This window comes from Chenopodium album, chromosome 13, assembly GCF_948465745.1.
Source record: "Chenopodium album chromosome 13, dcCheAlbu1.1, whole genome shotgun sequence".
Classification (NCBI taxonomy): domain Eukaryota; kingdom Viridiplantae; phylum Streptophyta; class Magnoliopsida; order Caryophyllales; family Amaranthaceae; genus Chenopodium; species Chenopodium album.
Genome location: NC_137846.1, coordinates 5762741 through 5779994, shown reverse-complemented (window position 1 = coordinate 5779994; position 17254 = coordinate 5762741). Strand labels below are relative to the sequence as shown.

The 17254-nt window shown below is 37.2% G+C and overlaps 2 protein-coding genes and 2 pseudogenes across 2 annotated transcripts; 3 read left to right on the top strand and 1 right to left on the bottom strand.

Annotated features, from left to right (window-relative positions):
* Window positions 1-3651: 3651 nt before the first annotated feature.
* Window positions 3652-5179, top strand: LOC145575087 (uncharacterized; annotated as a pseudogene).
* Window positions 5180-7828: 2649 nt separating this feature from the next.
* On the top strand, window positions 7829-8655 carry LOC145575086 (protein DOG1-like 3; annotated as a pseudogene).
* Window positions 8656-11292: 2637 nt separating this feature from the next.
* Window positions 11293-12291, top strand: LOC145576097 (protein DOG1-like 3). The gene has a single exon (XM_081633884.1). The coding sequence runs from the start codon at window positions 11294-11296 to the stop codon at window positions 12140-12142; it is 849 nt and encodes a 282-aa protein (XP_081490010.1). The 5' UTR covers window position 11293; the 3' UTR covers window positions 12143-12291.
* A 151-nt stretch (window positions 12292-12442) lies between these two features.
* Window positions 12443-16386, bottom strand: LOC145576096 (protein disulfide-isomerase-like). The gene is made up of 10 exons (XM_081633883.1): window positions 16165-16386; window positions 15225-15255; window positions 14640-14942; window positions 14337-14525; window positions 14073-14195; window positions 13693-13830; window positions 13340-13459; window positions 13122-13239; window positions 12890-13002; window positions 12443-12792 (listed from the first exon to the last, which is right to left on the bottom strand). The coding sequence occupies exons 1-10, from the start codon at window positions 16329-16331 to the stop codon at window positions 12550-12552; spliced, it is 1545 nt and encodes a 514-aa protein (XP_081490009.1). The 5' UTR covers window positions 16332-16386; the 3' UTR covers window positions 12443-12549.
* Window positions 16387-17254: the final 868 nt, after the last annotated feature.

Sequence of the window (17254 nt, the reverse complement as noted above, 5' to 3'; positions counted from 1 at the left end):
TTGTCTAGGGCTAGAGATTACGACGCCACCACCTCGCCGATTGGCGAGTGATGTAGTCTTTCTCTTCTTGGCGTTGTGTCGGCCATGATCTCAGCTCTTCTTTTTGCGTTGACAGTGGGAGCACGACCACAAACACTGGCAAGTGTGTCGTAGGGACTTGACGCCTTAGGACAGCGCCTAATTACTCTCTTCCCGTCGGCTGATAGGCCAAGTTTCCTGTTTTCTAACTTATCTATGCCTGAGAACAAAGAGCAAGAAAAATTAGATACAGATAAATAATATCAAGAATGAAGCAGAAAGTAAGAAATTAGCAAAATAAATAATACCATGATGGTCTGTCCAACAGAGACCGACACGAGAAAGCGGCGCGTTGCCCGGAATGTAACTCACATTCGGCACCCACACCTTGGGAACTAGACGAACCTTGCCGTCACCGTCATCAAATTCGGAGATGTCAAAGTGATTGACAACTCTTTCTTCATGCTTACCGAGATCTCTCTCGGGAATTGAGTCAAAACGGGGATGAGGTCTAAAGAAGGTTCTCCTCAAAGGAAAATCCTCTGGGACCGACATGAAGAAGAATCTATCTTTCCAGTCCTTGCAACTGGATAGTTTGGGATGAACGGTGTATTTGTGGGGCTGAGTGTATAGTGACCACCACCCATCTGATTGACCATCCCTCTTCAGGGTAATTAACCATCTAAATACGTTAAGGGTTAGAGGATAGTTCCGATATAACATAACCCAAACAGTAGCAATAACGGCCCGAACAGTTGGAGGAGTTAATTGAACTAAGCAAACATTCCAAGCTTTAAAAATTTTGGCAACAAAAGGGTGTAAAGGAAAACGGAGGCCAAAATCAAAATGTTTCATATAAATGGCCACAGAACCTACCGGGCAGTCCAACACTGAAGCCCCAGAAGGAGGAAGATATAACTCGTACCCATCAGGTAAGTTGAAAAACCTTTTGGCACGACGACAATAATCTTTTTCAATTACCGTTTTCCTAAAAGCATCACTTATTTTTGCTTTTGCAACCTTCCCGTCGTTGGCAAGAACAATAGGCTGTCGAACTCAGCCCTATCTGTTTCAGAATTATAACCCTCATCCAGATTTTCTTCCTGGATAACTTCTGTCGTCAATTCAACAATATCTTCTCTACTCTCAGTATTGACACTACCTTCTTGAGTCTCGTCATCTCCTAAGACCGAGTTCACGGCTGAATCATGAACAGGGGATGACGGACCTTCCTGGGGGTTTACAGGGATATCAGCTTCTTGTTCTTCTTCAGAAGAACTCACGACTTGACCTTGCCCAGGTCTTTTACTGGATTCAGCTGCCCTAGCGGCTTCGGCTGCCTTAGCTGCTTTGGCGGCCTCAGCAGCCTCACGGGCAGCAGCTCGAGGCTGATAACTGGTACTCTTTACCCTTGGCATGGTGTTTATACCTATATTGCCAACGTTAGTGCCGTATTGATTAAAATACCGTCTCCCAGCAAAGCTGCGTAAGTGATAACGAACACTAACAGGCTCAACGTCAAGAATTTCAGTATCGGCAGGGATATCAGGATTAGTGGGGTAATAAGCACGTTCGCGATGAGCAATGGCCCTATGTAGCATAAAAGCGCGTTTTTCTTCTTCAGAAGATAACGTCTCAAATGGGTAGTCTATATTATCAGAAAGAGAGGATGAATTACCCTGATTACTACCGGTTTCTTTGCCTAGGGATTGCCTAATTAAACGACGCCTAGCAGTACTAAGGTTAGGGAAGTTCTCTTCAACACTATCTTCAGACATTTAATTTAAAAATAAGAAAATAAAAACAACATGCAAAATCAGGGGTTAGGGTGCGACAATACCTTCGACGAAAATTGCTGATTCGATGTCTTTAAGTGGCAAGAAGTGACGAAGAAGAAAGGCACGCTGAATATACTGAGATGCGCAAACCAAATTCGGGGAAAGCAAGAAAATTAAAGCTTTGATTGAGGTATAATTGGCACTGAGAGAAAACTTGGAAAAAAATGAGAAGTAAAAAGAAAAAATGGCGAAATTTTGATCTAAAAGAAAGAAACTGAAAAGGCAGTTGAGGTGAAAGGCGGTTCAGAGATCCAACGGTCCTCAATCGCCAATCGATTTCAAAAAGCAGCGGTAGGATTTACGACACGTGTATTAATTTTCCCGCTCAAAAAAAAAAACGGTTGTGCTTCCATATCGTAAATTATAACAAGTAGACCTTGTTTGCCATCGGCACACAAGGTCACTTAGGGGGGAAAACGGAGTTTTTCGCTCCCATAGCTTTTGTAACAAGTAGACCTTGTCTGCTATCGGCACACAAGGTCACTTGGGGGGGAAAAACGGAGTTTTTCGCTCCCATAGATTTTGTAACAAGTAGACCTTGTCTGCTGTCGGCACACAAGGTCACTTGGGGGGGGGAAACGGAGTTTTTCGCTCCCATATATTTTTTAACAAGTTGAACTTGTCTGCTATCGGCACACAAGGTCACTTGGGGGGGGGGGAACGGAGTTTTTCGCTCCCATAGATTTTGTAACAAGTAGACCTTGTCTGCTGTCGGCACACAAGGTCACTTGGGGGGGGGGGAACGGAGTCAATAAATAAGAGTAATGTGTCGATGAAGTATAACAGAGTATAAAATTGAGAGATCACACCAAAGATAATGCAAATGAATATACTAAGGAATTATAACATTATACAAAAGTCGTCCTGAATATTGCAAAAATAAGAAACAAATCTTCTCAGCAAAAGAATATAGAGCTTAAAGGACACGAATAAGTTCAGTTGTAGCCACACCGTCAGGTCAGAATAAAGCCTCTGAGGTATCCTTAAACTTCACCCGCTGCAGTGTCTGAGTGTAAGACAAATGGGCATAACGAACTGGAGCAACAACAGGGATAACAGTAGTGTTTCATTGGTGCACAGTGCTTGACAGAGTGCAAGAAACGTTGTGTCATATGGAAATTCTAAAATGAGGTGAAATTTGAAGAATGAGAAGTGGAACCCAAAGTTTTCTCAGCTAGATTAAGTTTGTTGGCTAGGTTAACTGAGAACGATGATTTGTGATCATGCGTCCTCACTTGGGGGGCTAATTGTATGGGATGATATCTAGGAAAGGTCGATATCTTGAAGAAGCGCGTGATCAAACCTTGAGTAACTGTGAAAAGGCGCTGATATGTATCAAAAAGCAGACATATCGGCTTGTCGGAATTCGGCACGTGGCAGCAGAAGCTCGACACCTGGCTCAAGAGGTTTTGCATGGATGAGAGCCACCTGTCAAGTTGGGTCATTATAAATAATAGGTAAGACCTCATTAATGAGGGCATTAATTACTCTCTCTCTCTCTACTTTCTCTCTCATACTTATCTTCTTTTCTCAAACATTTTCTGACTTTATCATCGGAGTGGTTATCCCCGGATCACCCCGGGGTTAACTAACTTCTTCTCATTGTGTAGGTTCTCAGCTTGCCGATAGGAGTGTCAGGATCTCAGGTCCGAGTTCCTGGGAGATCAGGTCCAGACAGAAACAATACTATACGTCTATACAAATTAGATCAATTGCTTGTATCGTTATACATTAATTAATTAAGCCTACACACCAAAAAAAAACACATTATCATCAATTGTATATCGAACCAACAATGGCTAGTGAGGTACTTGATGATTTACTAGTGCTTCAAGAGCTAGACTGTAAGGCATTCATGTCCAAGACTAACGAGTTTGATATTGAGTGGACTCCAACCCTTACCAAACTCGTTAACCGAGTCATAACTCACTACGAGAACCACTACCGAGTCGAGTCCGACTTAATCAAGGATAGTGTACATGTTCTCCTCTTGTTATCCCATGTTTGGCCTTCCTACCTTGAGGACGCCTTCCTTTGGGTTGGCGGGTGGAGGCCTAGTATGGCTTTCCACTTGCTAGACTTCAACCCCGAGTTGCAGCTTGGGGTTGAAGTCAGCGACTTGCTTAAGGGGGTGGGCATGAAGCAGTTTAAAGACATCTTGCCCAGTCAACTCGTCCGAGTTGACGAGTTGCAAAGGCTCACCATCAAAGCGGAGACTGAGTTGACTCTGTCTCTAGGTGAGCCTTTTTCTCCAAAAGAGTCGTCTTCCGAGTCATCTGATGACTCGGTGATGACTGAGGTGTCTCAGCATGGAGATTTAGGGGAGATATTTGACAAGGCTGATGATATACGGCTTAGAACACTGAAAAACTTGGTGCAAATCTTAAGTCCAATCCAAGCCGTACAACTTTTTATTCCTGCTGCTCAGCTCCATCTCAAGGTTCATACGTGGGGTGAGAACAAAGAAGCAGCTCATACAAGGAAAACTCAACATGAACATGATAATGCCGAGGGTGGCGGTAGTAGGAAAGGCGGGCCAAAGTCCTTTGGTTGGGTATTCGAGACATGGCTCCTTGAGCAACAACGAGACCTCGAGGAGCTCAAGGCGGCCGCCAAGGCCTACACTGAGTCAACTCGGTCCTTAGACGAGTTGACTCAGAATCTACGAGGACTCGTAGCCAGAGTCATATGTGACTATGAAAGCTACTACCGAGTCAAGTCGGAGTCAGCGAAGCAGAACGTATTCTGCATGCTGACTCCTGCATGGAGGTCTCTACTAGAGCATGCCTTCCTTTGGGTTGGCGGGTGCAGACCTAGTATGACATTTCACTTATTGTACACCATTGGAGGGTTTCCCGTCGAGTCCGAACTCACTAAGTTGCTCGACGGGTCGTCGAAAACTAGTGATTTGGGAGAGCTTTCAACGAGTCAACTCACCCGAGTTGACGAGTTACAGATGAATACAATCAAGGAAGAGAGAGAGAGAGTTAACTGAAAAGCTAGCTTCTTTTCAAGAGACCATAGCTGACTCCTCAATGGTTGAGCTCTCACGCGAGGCTACAGAGTCGAAAGCTCGGGATCGAGTTGGGACTGAGTCAATTAAGAAGCGAGTTGAGTTGACACTAGGGCCTAAAGAGGATAAGTTGAAGGAGATATTTAGGAAGGCTGGTGATCTACGGATGAAGACGCTTAAGAAAGTGGTGGAAATATTAAGTCCAATCCAAGCCGTTTATTTTTTTATTGCTGCTGCTGAGCTCCACTTGAGAGTTCATGAATGGGGGAAGGACAAAGATGCTGATGATGCTAACCAACAACAACATTAATTAACAAAAATCCAATTTAACTTAGTTATTTAATATGTCATTCTTTTTATGTTATTAGTGTCATTAATTAGTATTATTAATACTCCAATCCAATATTTAGTATTATTATAAGATATGTATGTGAATATTAAGGTAGTATACAAGTATGTATTTTCATCGGTACCTTTTTTTTAGGTAAGGAGAAGGAGACACTGTATCACAATTTTCACGATTTTTTACCTGATATTTATGGGTCAAATATTTTGAGAAAGAGAGAAAAGGTAAGGGATCTCCACCCTCAAAGTGTCTCTAATAAGGATTGAATCCCAACCAACTTGATTTCGCAGATGCTAATACGACCAAGTCTATGATTAATTAATTATCGTAGTCCTAAAAAAAATATAGTAGCTAGATTAGTAATTTATGGAATTCTAAAATGTTTTTTCAGCTATATGGTAACAACTAACAAGCCTCTAATAAACCAATATGGTTCGCCTTGTATTTTTGTCAAGTATTCAGAAAAATAAAACTTTGTACATGTATTGTGAAGTACTATTGGGTGTGGCCTAAATTGTATTGGCCCATTGTTTTGAAGGAGTATTTAATATTTATGCATGACCAAGAAGCTTTTGGATATATGTAGCATGATTAATATTGCTCTATTGCTCTTTATTTTTCTAGAATTAAATTCTAGAACATTATGGTTATAACAATGATGAAGGGAGTGCTGGAATATTCTAATTATTTATTTCAAGCTCCATCTTTAAGTATAAATATAAGTCATGAACATTCAACCAAGATATGCACATAAGAAGTCATACTTATTCATTCCTATTAATGTATTTCACTTTGACTAGCTTTGATGATTTATAGGTAAGAAAAAATATAGTCATGTATAATCTTGTTAAATTCGTCTCGGTTTACACTATTTTAATATCTTACATTTATAATTTTTACATATTGCTAATTAATAAATGAAATACTGCATCGGCAAACGTGAAAAGTAAAGTGTTGCAAATATAAAGAAACAGAGAAAGTATAAAATAATATTTTGTAGCACTTTTATCTGTATGTCAGCATAGTAATAAATGTTACAAATAATATAAAATAATATTTTATCAGAAATTTTTATATGCGGCCTGTTGTACCGTGCGGCAAAGGTTACTTGAGTTTCTCGGTTATGGGTTGTTGGAGTTTTCGGGATTACTTGATTTTGTCGGTCAAGGGTTACTTGAGTTTCCCGGTCAGGGGTTACTCGAGTTTCCGGGTTTACTTGAGTTTCTCAATCAGGGGTTACTCGAGTTTTTCGATCAGAGGTTACTCGAGTTGCCGGGGTTACTCAAGTTTCTCGGTCAAGGGTTACTCGAGTCACAATATTTTGTATGCGGTCTGACCGAGAAACTCGAGTAACCCAGACTGAGTAACCCTCAACCGAGTGAACTCCTCGAGTAACCCATGTCCGAACCCCTCAAGTAACCCCTGACCGAGTAACTCAAGTAACCCCTAACTGAAAAACTCAGGTAACCCCCAGCAAAAAAACTCGGGTAACCCTTGCCACATGATGCGGCTTGCTGTACCAAAAAAATGCTGATATTTTATAGCAATCTTATAAGTGTGGACGTCGTAAGTATTTAAAAATTCAATAAGGTATGTTCAAAAAAAAAATAGTAAGGTAGCAAATAGATTAGTTTTTGACAAACTTTTAAATAAATCGAATGTACAATAGAACATTGTACATCTGTTATAAAGTTACCCTGATATGCTTAAAAGTTACCCTAACATAAATAAAAGTTACGAAATATTTATGCTTTATTGATAAAAGTTACCCAAAAAATTTGTAAAAGTGACCCCGATGTACAATAAAATTATTGTATGTTGGATGAAAGACCCTAACTAAACCTTAACCCTCACAATTTTTTTGGTCCACTATTTACGGGCCAGACACTTTGAAAGTGAGGAGGAAGTGTAAGGGATCCCCACTATCAAAGTGTCTCTAATAAAAATTGAACCCCCAACTTAAAGGTCAGAAGCTGACAATCTTACCACTAGACCAAGCTTAAATTGGTATAAAATGCATATATGTATTGTACTTGTTCCAAAGCATTTAGCCATTTACATACATTTGTCCTATGCGTTCCTTACAAAAAATCTGATGTCTTCCATGACTACCAAGACCTTCTAAAAGTTTTTAAGTTCTAATCCCACTTGGATAATTGCTTCCTTAGTTTCTTAGTCCTCACGATTTTACACCAAATCATTATTTCTTTTTTTTTTAAAAAAAAAAAGTCTCATCCAAACAATGACGGCGCAGATTAAATATTTTTTTTTTTCAAGTAGCCGACTTTGAGTTCAATTTAAGTGCATACATACAGTATGCCACTTAACACTGTCATAGTACACTATAAGTAGTTATCTAACAAGAAACGACTCATGCACTTTTGGGTCATACTTTATGCTACATACCCTATGGTGCAACTAACATCGTTCATTCGCAACTCTTTTATTGATCCGTATCATCAACTAAGCTAGCTACCAAGCTTATTAGCACATATGAGCTAGGCATCGACCTCTCTTTTGATCATTGGTCACACTACTTTGAAAGCAACAATTATGCAATCATCCAACTCAAACTCACCCTTATCCTCTCTTGAGCCAGGGCCTAAGTCTAACATGCCAAAACGTAAGTTTGAGTCTGAGTCTGAGTCTGGGTCTAAACCTGCACCTTTCAACAAGTTCTTCCTAGACTGGCTCCAAGTCCAGGAGCGGGACCTGGAGGAGCTCAAGTCCATGGTCAAAACCCACTCCGAGTCGGCTCAGCAACTCCAAGAACTCGTCAACCGAGTCATGACTCACTACGATGAGTTCTACCGGGCTCGGTCCGAGTCGATCGAGGAGAACGTCCTCCTCGTCTTAAACCCCGACTGGCTATCCAAGCTCGAGGACGCCTTCCTGTGGCTCGGAGGGTGGCGGCCCACTATGGCCGTGCACTTGCTCTACTCCAAGGCCGGGCTACAGTTCGAGGCCCGACTCAGTGAGTTACTGAGTGGGGTCAACTCGGACGAGTTGACGAGTTACAAAGACAGACCATTCACCAAGAGAGAAAGTTGACCGAGATTCTAGCTTCACACCAAGAAACAATGGCTGACTCATCCATGGTTGAGCTCTCTGAGAACTACACCGAGTTGAAGCGGGATGCTGAGTCAGCAACTCGGAAGTCTGACCGAGTTGACTCAGTAAAAGACCGAGTTGACTCGGCTCTAGCACCAAAGGAGCACGGATTAGAAGATATTTTGAGGAAGGCAGATGATCTACGGCTAAAAACGCTTAAAAGTGTGGTTGACATTTTGACTCCAATCCAAGCCGTTCATTTCTTGATTGCTGATACTCAACTTCATCTAAGGGTTCATGAGTGGGGTAAGTTAAAAGATGAAGATGCAAAGAGTTCGAAAGAGGCCCGTGGTTTTGTTGGGCCTGGTGGTCCTCAGCCCAGCCCATAATTTCCTATAGATGTATAATAAGAGTATAAATAAGCTTAGTGTGATTATTTTTATAGCAACGTAATTGCCTGAATTTGCTGTCATGGTTAGTTATAAGTCTAATAACTAGCTTGTATAATTATAATTGAATATTGATATACATAGAATAACAAGTTGATGCTTGTTCGAGTTTTTACATAAATGAGAATATGAATGTAGATATGATGGGTGATTTTGGATTTATGTATGGGAAATAATTATAGTCGGTGGTTTGTCTTGTAATCATTCGAATAAAATACTATGGAGTAGTATTGAAATTGCAAAATACTGCTCCTTCTGCTTCAATTTATTCTTTATATATATTTTTTTTCTTTTACAAGTATTCTTTATACTTTTAATTTCGCAGTTTTTATTATACAATTACTTTATTTCACAGTGCACGCCTACTAATATATAAGTGGTTAAAAAAATATGTACATTGATTATTGATATGTGAAAAATGAAAAATATTGCGATTATAGTTAAACAAATAAAGTTATAAGATAGGTAACTGTAAATTTGAAAGTATTAATAAAGTAGTACTTTGTATATACTATGAGTGGGTTGCCCTTTTTACTGCACCGTGCACACCTACTAATTTGGGATGAAATCAATGTCGAGGTTGTGGCCATGTGAGTATTTTTGACAAATTATTGTTTTTTGAAGTCTTTGAAGATTGAATTGCCACAAATTAGTTCCCTGTTGCTGTGGTTGATTCCATCCAATTCTAATAATCACCTTCCCTGTTTCTAGCCTATTAAAATATATAATATTTTTTTTCCCCAAAATATATACTACCTTCGTTAAATGTTATGTGCAAGTTTGGGGTATTATTTATGAGTTATAAAATATTCTAAAATTGCACATATCATTTAATAGAGGTAGTAGAAACAACAACAATTTATATGTACATGTAATTTAAAAAACATTTTTTAACAGCTTACTGTAACATTTTGGATAAAATTGTTATAGTTCCCTAGATAATAACTTTACTTCCTAAAAATACCACAACCAATCATATAATATAACTAATACAGTATATAAAGCTAAACTTTTAGCCAGGTCACGAGACAGCGAAACTTGGCGTTCCAACTTTTCGCCAAGTGTCGCGCCACGTTGGATAGATTTAACTAGACTTCATAAGATAAAAAAGTTAGTTTAGAATTCTATTTGGATAGGATTTTAAGATAAAATTGTTAGTTTAGAGTTTTATTTTTGATAAAATACCAATATTTCAGATCTACAAATTGAATTACAATTTTATTAAAAAAATTATTAGATTATATTTCTCAAATATTATCATATAAATTTATTTTTTTAATATCATAATATTTTTTGGAGCAAAAGAAGTAGTTCAAAGCGTAAAACATCTATTTATAATATATATTAATCAGTTAAAATAATATACTTCACAATCTAATAGAATTTCATCACTATGTAGACCTGTAAATGAGGGTTGGGTCATGAGTCATCTCAGATTGGGTCACTTCAGGTTACGAGTCAAGAAATATTCAACCCTTGCCCAAAGTTTTGGGTTCGGTCAATCCAACTGGTTTTGAACATTTATTTTATTTAATTTATTTTTTGTTAATTTTTTTTTATTTTTTTTAATGTATTAAATCGAACATTTCCACCAACATTATTATTAGTCATTACATGCCTACTAGATAGCAAATTACCACAAAAGCATATCAATTCCTAAATAATTTTGTATTATTGATATATTTTAAAATTTAACATATAAATTAAAAATTATTTAATAAACAATAATATCACACGGGTATAAAACTAGTATCATATATAACATTGTATATTCTATGCAGCACAATTAACTGCCCCATCTACCTATTAACTACTCCGTACCCCCTAATAAAATTCCTATATCCCCTTATTCACGGGGTTGTATAAGAGCTGCATAAACACGTAGCGTAATCATTATACTACGAGAAACAAAAACCTCCTGAGAATACCGTCAAATCTTTAGCTGTTGTTTTATAAAAGCAAACCCTTATGCAAGGTTTTAGTCGCTCAATTCTACCCATATGGGTTAGCTAGTGGGTTATGCTTACACCTTACGCTTTGACTACGTGCCTTATCGATCTACTTGCAGGTAAGGCTACCAACTTGCCAAATCCAACAAAAAACTGTCTTAGATTATAATTTTAACAAATAAAGTGGGGTTTGTACTTCCAGTTCATAACCAACCAATTTACACCTTTTTGTTCACATGCCTTTACTTCTCGTTATCTCACCATGCATTTCTTACGTGTAACTAATTATACAACTTGCTTAATTCGAATTTGTGAAACAGAGGAAAACCTGCTAGTTCATCCCCCTTGGTATTTCTACACTTTGCTCCACTAGTTCTTTGTACACTTTTCTTTAATTCTTAAACTACTCCGTATCTTGTTACATAGTATTATATGTACTAGCATAGTAGCATATATAAAGCATAGTATAGACATGAATTTGATCAAACCTTACAATGTTTTAATTTGTTTTCTCTCTTACAAATATTATATGATGATGTCCATGTTGTAACAAACAAACCATCAAATTATTATATTGGTCCCTATATATATATTATATAGTTAATATAGGCAAGCACCTCGAAAAAGTTATGTCTTCATCTATCCAGGGCTCGGGATCGAGTAGCCTGGATACCGAGCCTAGGTACGAATCTTTTAGTGGGTTTTTCGAGCGTTGGCTCGGTGACCAGGCATGCGACCTTGACGAGCTCAAGGCCGCGTCCAAGGCTCATGCCGAGTCAACTCAGCCACGTCCTGAGTTGACTCGGTCTCTACACGAGCTCGTGAGCCGGGTCATGTGCCACTACGAGAACTACTACCGAGTCAAGTACGAGTCAGTAAAGCACGACGTCCTCGGTATGATGACCCCCTCGTGGCGGTCCCACCTCGAGGAGTCCTTCCTATGGATTGGCGGTTGGAGACCGAGCTCCGCATTCCACTTGTTATACTCAGTAGCCGGGTTGCACTTCGAAGCGGGGTTCGGTGAGCTATTGAGGGGGCTGCGCACGACCAACCTAGGTGACCTTACACCAAGTCAACTCAACCGAGTCAACGAGTTGCAAGCTCAAACTATAAGAGAAGAAAGAGAGTTATCAGAAACTCTTGCAGCTCACCAAGACACCGTAGCCGATACCTCCATGGTTGAGCTATCACACATAGCAACCGAGTTAATGCGCGACTCGGGAAGTATAGGGCGAGTTGGGAATGAGTTAGTGAAAGAACGAGTTGAGTCAACACTTGACTCTAAGGAAGACAAGTTTAAGGAGATTTTAGGGAGGGCTGATGATCTACGGTTGAGAACTCTTAGAAATATGGTGGACATCTTAAGTCCAATCCAAGCCGTTCATTTCTTGATTGCTGCTGCTGAACTTCATTTAAGGGTTCATGATTGGGGTATGAAGAAAGATGCTATTGCTCATCCACAACATAACATTAGTTAATTAAGCACAAATAAGTTTGTGTGTTACAAGAGATTATTTAGGAGATTTTTACTTCTTTTATCATTTGTACTCGTATGAGATTCATTTGGTTTTTTTTTTTTATGTCCGAAATCATATTTGATCATTAATTTTTTAAATTGTGTTGCAGAGAATTACGAGGTATAAAAGGTTAACACACTTTTATTTTCAACCAGCAAGTGGATCAATTGACCCCTTACCTTGCACAAAAGTGAATAATGTGCATCGAATTTTTTTCAAATCCATCCTTTGAGATCACAATTAGTAGATGTAACAAACTCGTGAAAAATAGGTGAGCTTTCATCACCTCTTTATTGGTAAGAAAAGAGTAAAAGATCAAGACAAACGGGATGAAATTATCATTAAAAGAAACAATTGAGCTATGAGTTTCACAATTCATCCTTGGTTGCAACTGTTTCATCGACATTGTTGCTTGCTTTCGCTGATTCGCTCTTGATCTCGGGCTCACTCTTCTTCTCATCAGTCCTGTGCTTCTCAATGAATTCAATAATGTCTTCCTTTTTCCTACCGCCATTGTACTCGATTATCTCTTTATTTTTAGTAATGAAGAACATGGTTGGGAAGCCTTCAACCTTGAAAGTGTCACTTGGGACATCATTTGCACTTGCATCCTAATATATCAGGAGAAAAATGTATCAGTTTTTCTTATTGCTTCACTAGCCAAAATTTAATTTCAAGTGTAACAAAAAACAGAATTAAAGAGCTTACAAATTTCGCAATCAGGATGTTAGGATCCTTTTCATATGAGACAGCAACTTCATCCAAAGTCGGAGCAAGGTTCTTACAGTGACCACACCAAGGTGCATAGAACTCAAGGAAAACTGCAAAGACAGATCAAAATTAGTAGATAAACGCTCATCAAATATGCCGCGATGAAAGAACTTCTAATCAAAGTTAAAGAAACATTAAAACACAAGGTAGCTTGTAGCGCGAAATAGACCTTCTTTGCCAGAGTTAAAAACCATATCCTGCAAGCTGTGAAGAACTACAACTTTAACAGGCTCATTGTTCTCTTCAGGAATAGGTTGCGATCTCAAAAATGGCTCTAACCTTCCATCCTGCAACCATTTAATTTGTTCATTCAGAATGGACCGACTACTGCAAACAATAGTACAGTTTAAGAACAGAGAAAAGCTTGATCACAAGATTAAAAATTACCAAGAATTTCTTGAACCAAGGAGCAAGTTGATCTGGTTCCACATTTGTCTTAAGATATTTCTCAGCTTCGGTCTTGTGAATAAAGATGAGAGGAGCTAGAGACTCGTCGAGCTTGAAGTGCTATTTTTCCCAAAAATACAAAGAAATTAAATCTTGGTTAGATAGACATGTTATGAAAGTATGTATTTGTTCATGTCAGAGATTTCACAAAAGAGTCCTGTATCAGCCTAAGAAACTACAGTAAGAATATTAATCGTCTTAGTCTATAAAAATATCTCCGAGATGAACATGTAATCATTAAGATGAATATAAAGCCTAGGAAAATCTTTTGCAACATAACAAGGGACATGAACCTTGAGTAGATCTTTGCTTGCTTCAAGGTCACCAAGTAGAAAGTATTTGTTGTCCCCTTTAAGTAGGACAGCGACATCATTAAACCGGGATTTCAATGCTGCAGCATTCTCACTCTTCAAGTCCAAAATCATAATGATCTGCAATAGTAAACCAATGAATTAGTGTTAATGACTTGCATAAGAAAATCAAGCTATGTTATAAAGATCCTAAATGAGTATATACATGGAAGTGATCAAAACATTATAAACAATTTTAGTGATTCAAGTACTCATAAAACTAAACTGTAAAAGGTGTAATATTGTAATGGTAAGTATCAAAGCAAGGGTACATCAGTTGAATTTCATGCGCGAATAATAGGAAGTTTAAGAGATCTTGTTACCTTGGTGTTTTGACCTGAGAAGACCTTACGAAGGTAGGTGTTTCCGGGATCCATTGTAAATGGAATAACCGAAGGCACATCTTCTTCCTGGATGAACTTCTCTAAGGCATCCAAATCGAAATTCTATAAGAGGAAAAACAATTAAATCAGTAATTTGCTGATATTCAGAAAACTGTCAGAAACTCTGTATGTAATTCAGAAACAGCAAATTCTTCAAAGATGGTCGCAAAAAATAACAATTGCCAAGTTTCATGCCACACTTACCTTGGTGTCTGCAAAGAGTTCGTCGAATGGCTTAAGCAATCTGACTAACGGCCCTTTGACAGACGAATCACCCCTTGGAAGGACCTTAGCATCCAATGTATGACCAAACTCATAATCAGATCGCATTTTGTCAGCTAACTTGATGAAGTTTTCATATTCCTCCCCTTCAAACTTTGGGAACACTCCTGCCTACATGATCAAATGAACATTGTTTTAGGCCTTTTCGCACCCATATCACATCATTCAATTACATGTCCGAAAAAGAATAAATTTCTTAAAGCAATATGCTAAGAATGTACTAACAATGAAAACTTTCTTCTCTTCAATGAGGCTGATAATTTTAGCAGCATCATCGACGGATTTGATTTCAGTAGAGGCAGGGCCAAGTTGTTTCTTCACATAATGAACAATATCATCAGCTACTTGAGGAGGATTCGTATAGTCATGTACGATTTTGCCACCGTTTCTTAGGATTTTAAGCGTGGGAAATCCTCTGATTTCGAATTGGGACCTAAAATGCTCCTTATTAGTTTCATCATTAAGGTCAACTTTGGCAAGGGTGATTGGAGGGTCATGCTTACTTAGTGTAGCAGCAGCCTTCTCATACTGCATAAACAGAATTTTAGTATTAAAATGTTAGTAATAAAGCAAATAATATAGAACAATAAAAAATATGATGAAACTAATACAAAGTAAAAGTAACATATTAACATAGAATTATTATCTCAGAAATTTGACCATTTTCGAGTATTTCAAGTTTTAGCTATAATCCCAGTGTGTAATTAAGCCAAGTTTTTTACTTTCTAGTTACCATGTTGTGTGAAAAATGTTAATGTTAATGTAATGGACTAATGGTTAATGTTAATGTTAAGAAGTGGTAATTTTTACCTCTGGAGCTAGTTTTTTGCAATATCTACACCTGAAACAAAGAATTGAAGATTTGTGAGATTAATATATATATATATATATATATATATATATATATATATATATATATATATATATATTTTGTTACAAGTGTTTTTATATTCATATAATCATATGTCTAGGTATTCTTATAAAAATTACGGAGTATTTTACTAAGTAGAGATAGCATTCAACAAGGTACGTATGAATTAAACAAATTTCAATTACTAATACTCGTGGTTGGCAAGTATTGTTACAAGTGTTTTATGTTATGTCTTCAACACTTTTACCAATTATAAAATACTCGTAGTTGGCAATTGCCATCCACAATTATTATTAATTGATAATTACACAATCATTGATAATAGAATCAGACACAAAATGAAGGAAAATCTCAACTGATAAGGACTTGTGGATAAAAGCATACAATGTCAATACGGGTCACCCGTATTAAAAAAAATTCCCATAATATCCTCAATGTTTATTTTGTTGGAAAACCACAAGAAACACATGGATTGAATGGCCTCCCTATTATGTGATCCACATATTTGAAACAAGTACTCATAGTAATAATAATAAAATTAATAAATATCTTATAATGTCATTTGATCTTTTTACTAATCTCATCGTAATCACTTACGAGTACTTTTTTTCTTTTAGAAAACACTTACGAGTACTTGAGTATTGAGTTATTTACTTAAATCCATCAAATTATTTAGGGATAGAGGAAGTAACTAACGTAACTAAAGAAGAATTTCACCCCTTTACAAATAAAACAATAATTAGCACGCAAAACTTTCATATAAGCTATTACATACTACACTAAAAAACACAAGGAGATGAATTAATTAAGAAATGCGTACATATTATTCATAATTAACAAAAAATAAAAAGCAAGAATTTTTTTTTTTTAGAAACATACCAAGGAGCATAAAACTCAACAAGGATAAAGTCGTGTTTGGATACTTCATCAGTAAAGTTAGAATGATCAAGTGTAATTACAAATTCCTCTTTCTCAACTTCTGCTTTAATTCCACTAATTGTTGCTAATAATACCACTACCAAACACACCTCTAATCTCGGCGCCATTTTTCCACCAATTTTCTCTCTCCTTTTACTTTTTTTTTTTTTTTGAGAGATTATTGATTTAATGATCTTGAAATAATTCTACTTTATAGAGTGAGGAAAGAGCACTGTCTGAAATGTATTTAATGTCACGTGATAAGCACGTTGATAGTTGTTATGCTGATGTGGCGATGTGTTATTGGATGTGCTTTGTCATGGAAGTTTCTGATTGGTCTAATTTAATTTGGTCAGCTCTAATGCTCTATTAATCATTATTTGTTTTTTTTTTTAGAAAAATTTTGATAGCTAGTGAGATATGAAAAAATAAATGTAGAAAATAATTGAATCGTGGTAGTTTATTTCTATAAATTATTGGTGGATGGGAATCTGCCTTAATTACTCACATTATCATGTTTGATTATCTAATTTCAGTTAATAATCCTATAATGATCACAGTTATAAGTGTTTTTAGTTCATGAAATCATGATTGAGGATCCTAGCTAGTTTGATTGTGTGAACTCAATTTGATATGTGTGTATACATTATGGATTTATGGTTGATATATAGGATTGAGCAAAACAATAAACCAATCTAATTTTTGGATATTGGATATCAGGTATCGATTTGAATATCTATCTTATACTCAAAAAATCGATATATTATCTGAAATATAAGTTAATCCAAAGTTCCAAACCGCTCTTACTTAGAAGTGTAGAAGTGTGTAGTTATGCATGAAAGGTAATTTAGAAGGGGAAGAAGTGTAAATAAAAAACATTTCTTTGAGGACTTTTCGACATTAATAAAGACTAAGGGTCTGTTCTCATTGACTGAACTCAGCTGAACTGAACTGAACTGAATTGAACTCAGCTGAACTGAACTGAACTGAACTGAACTCAGCTGAACTGAACTCAGCTGAACTGAACTGAACTGAACTGAACTGAAATGAA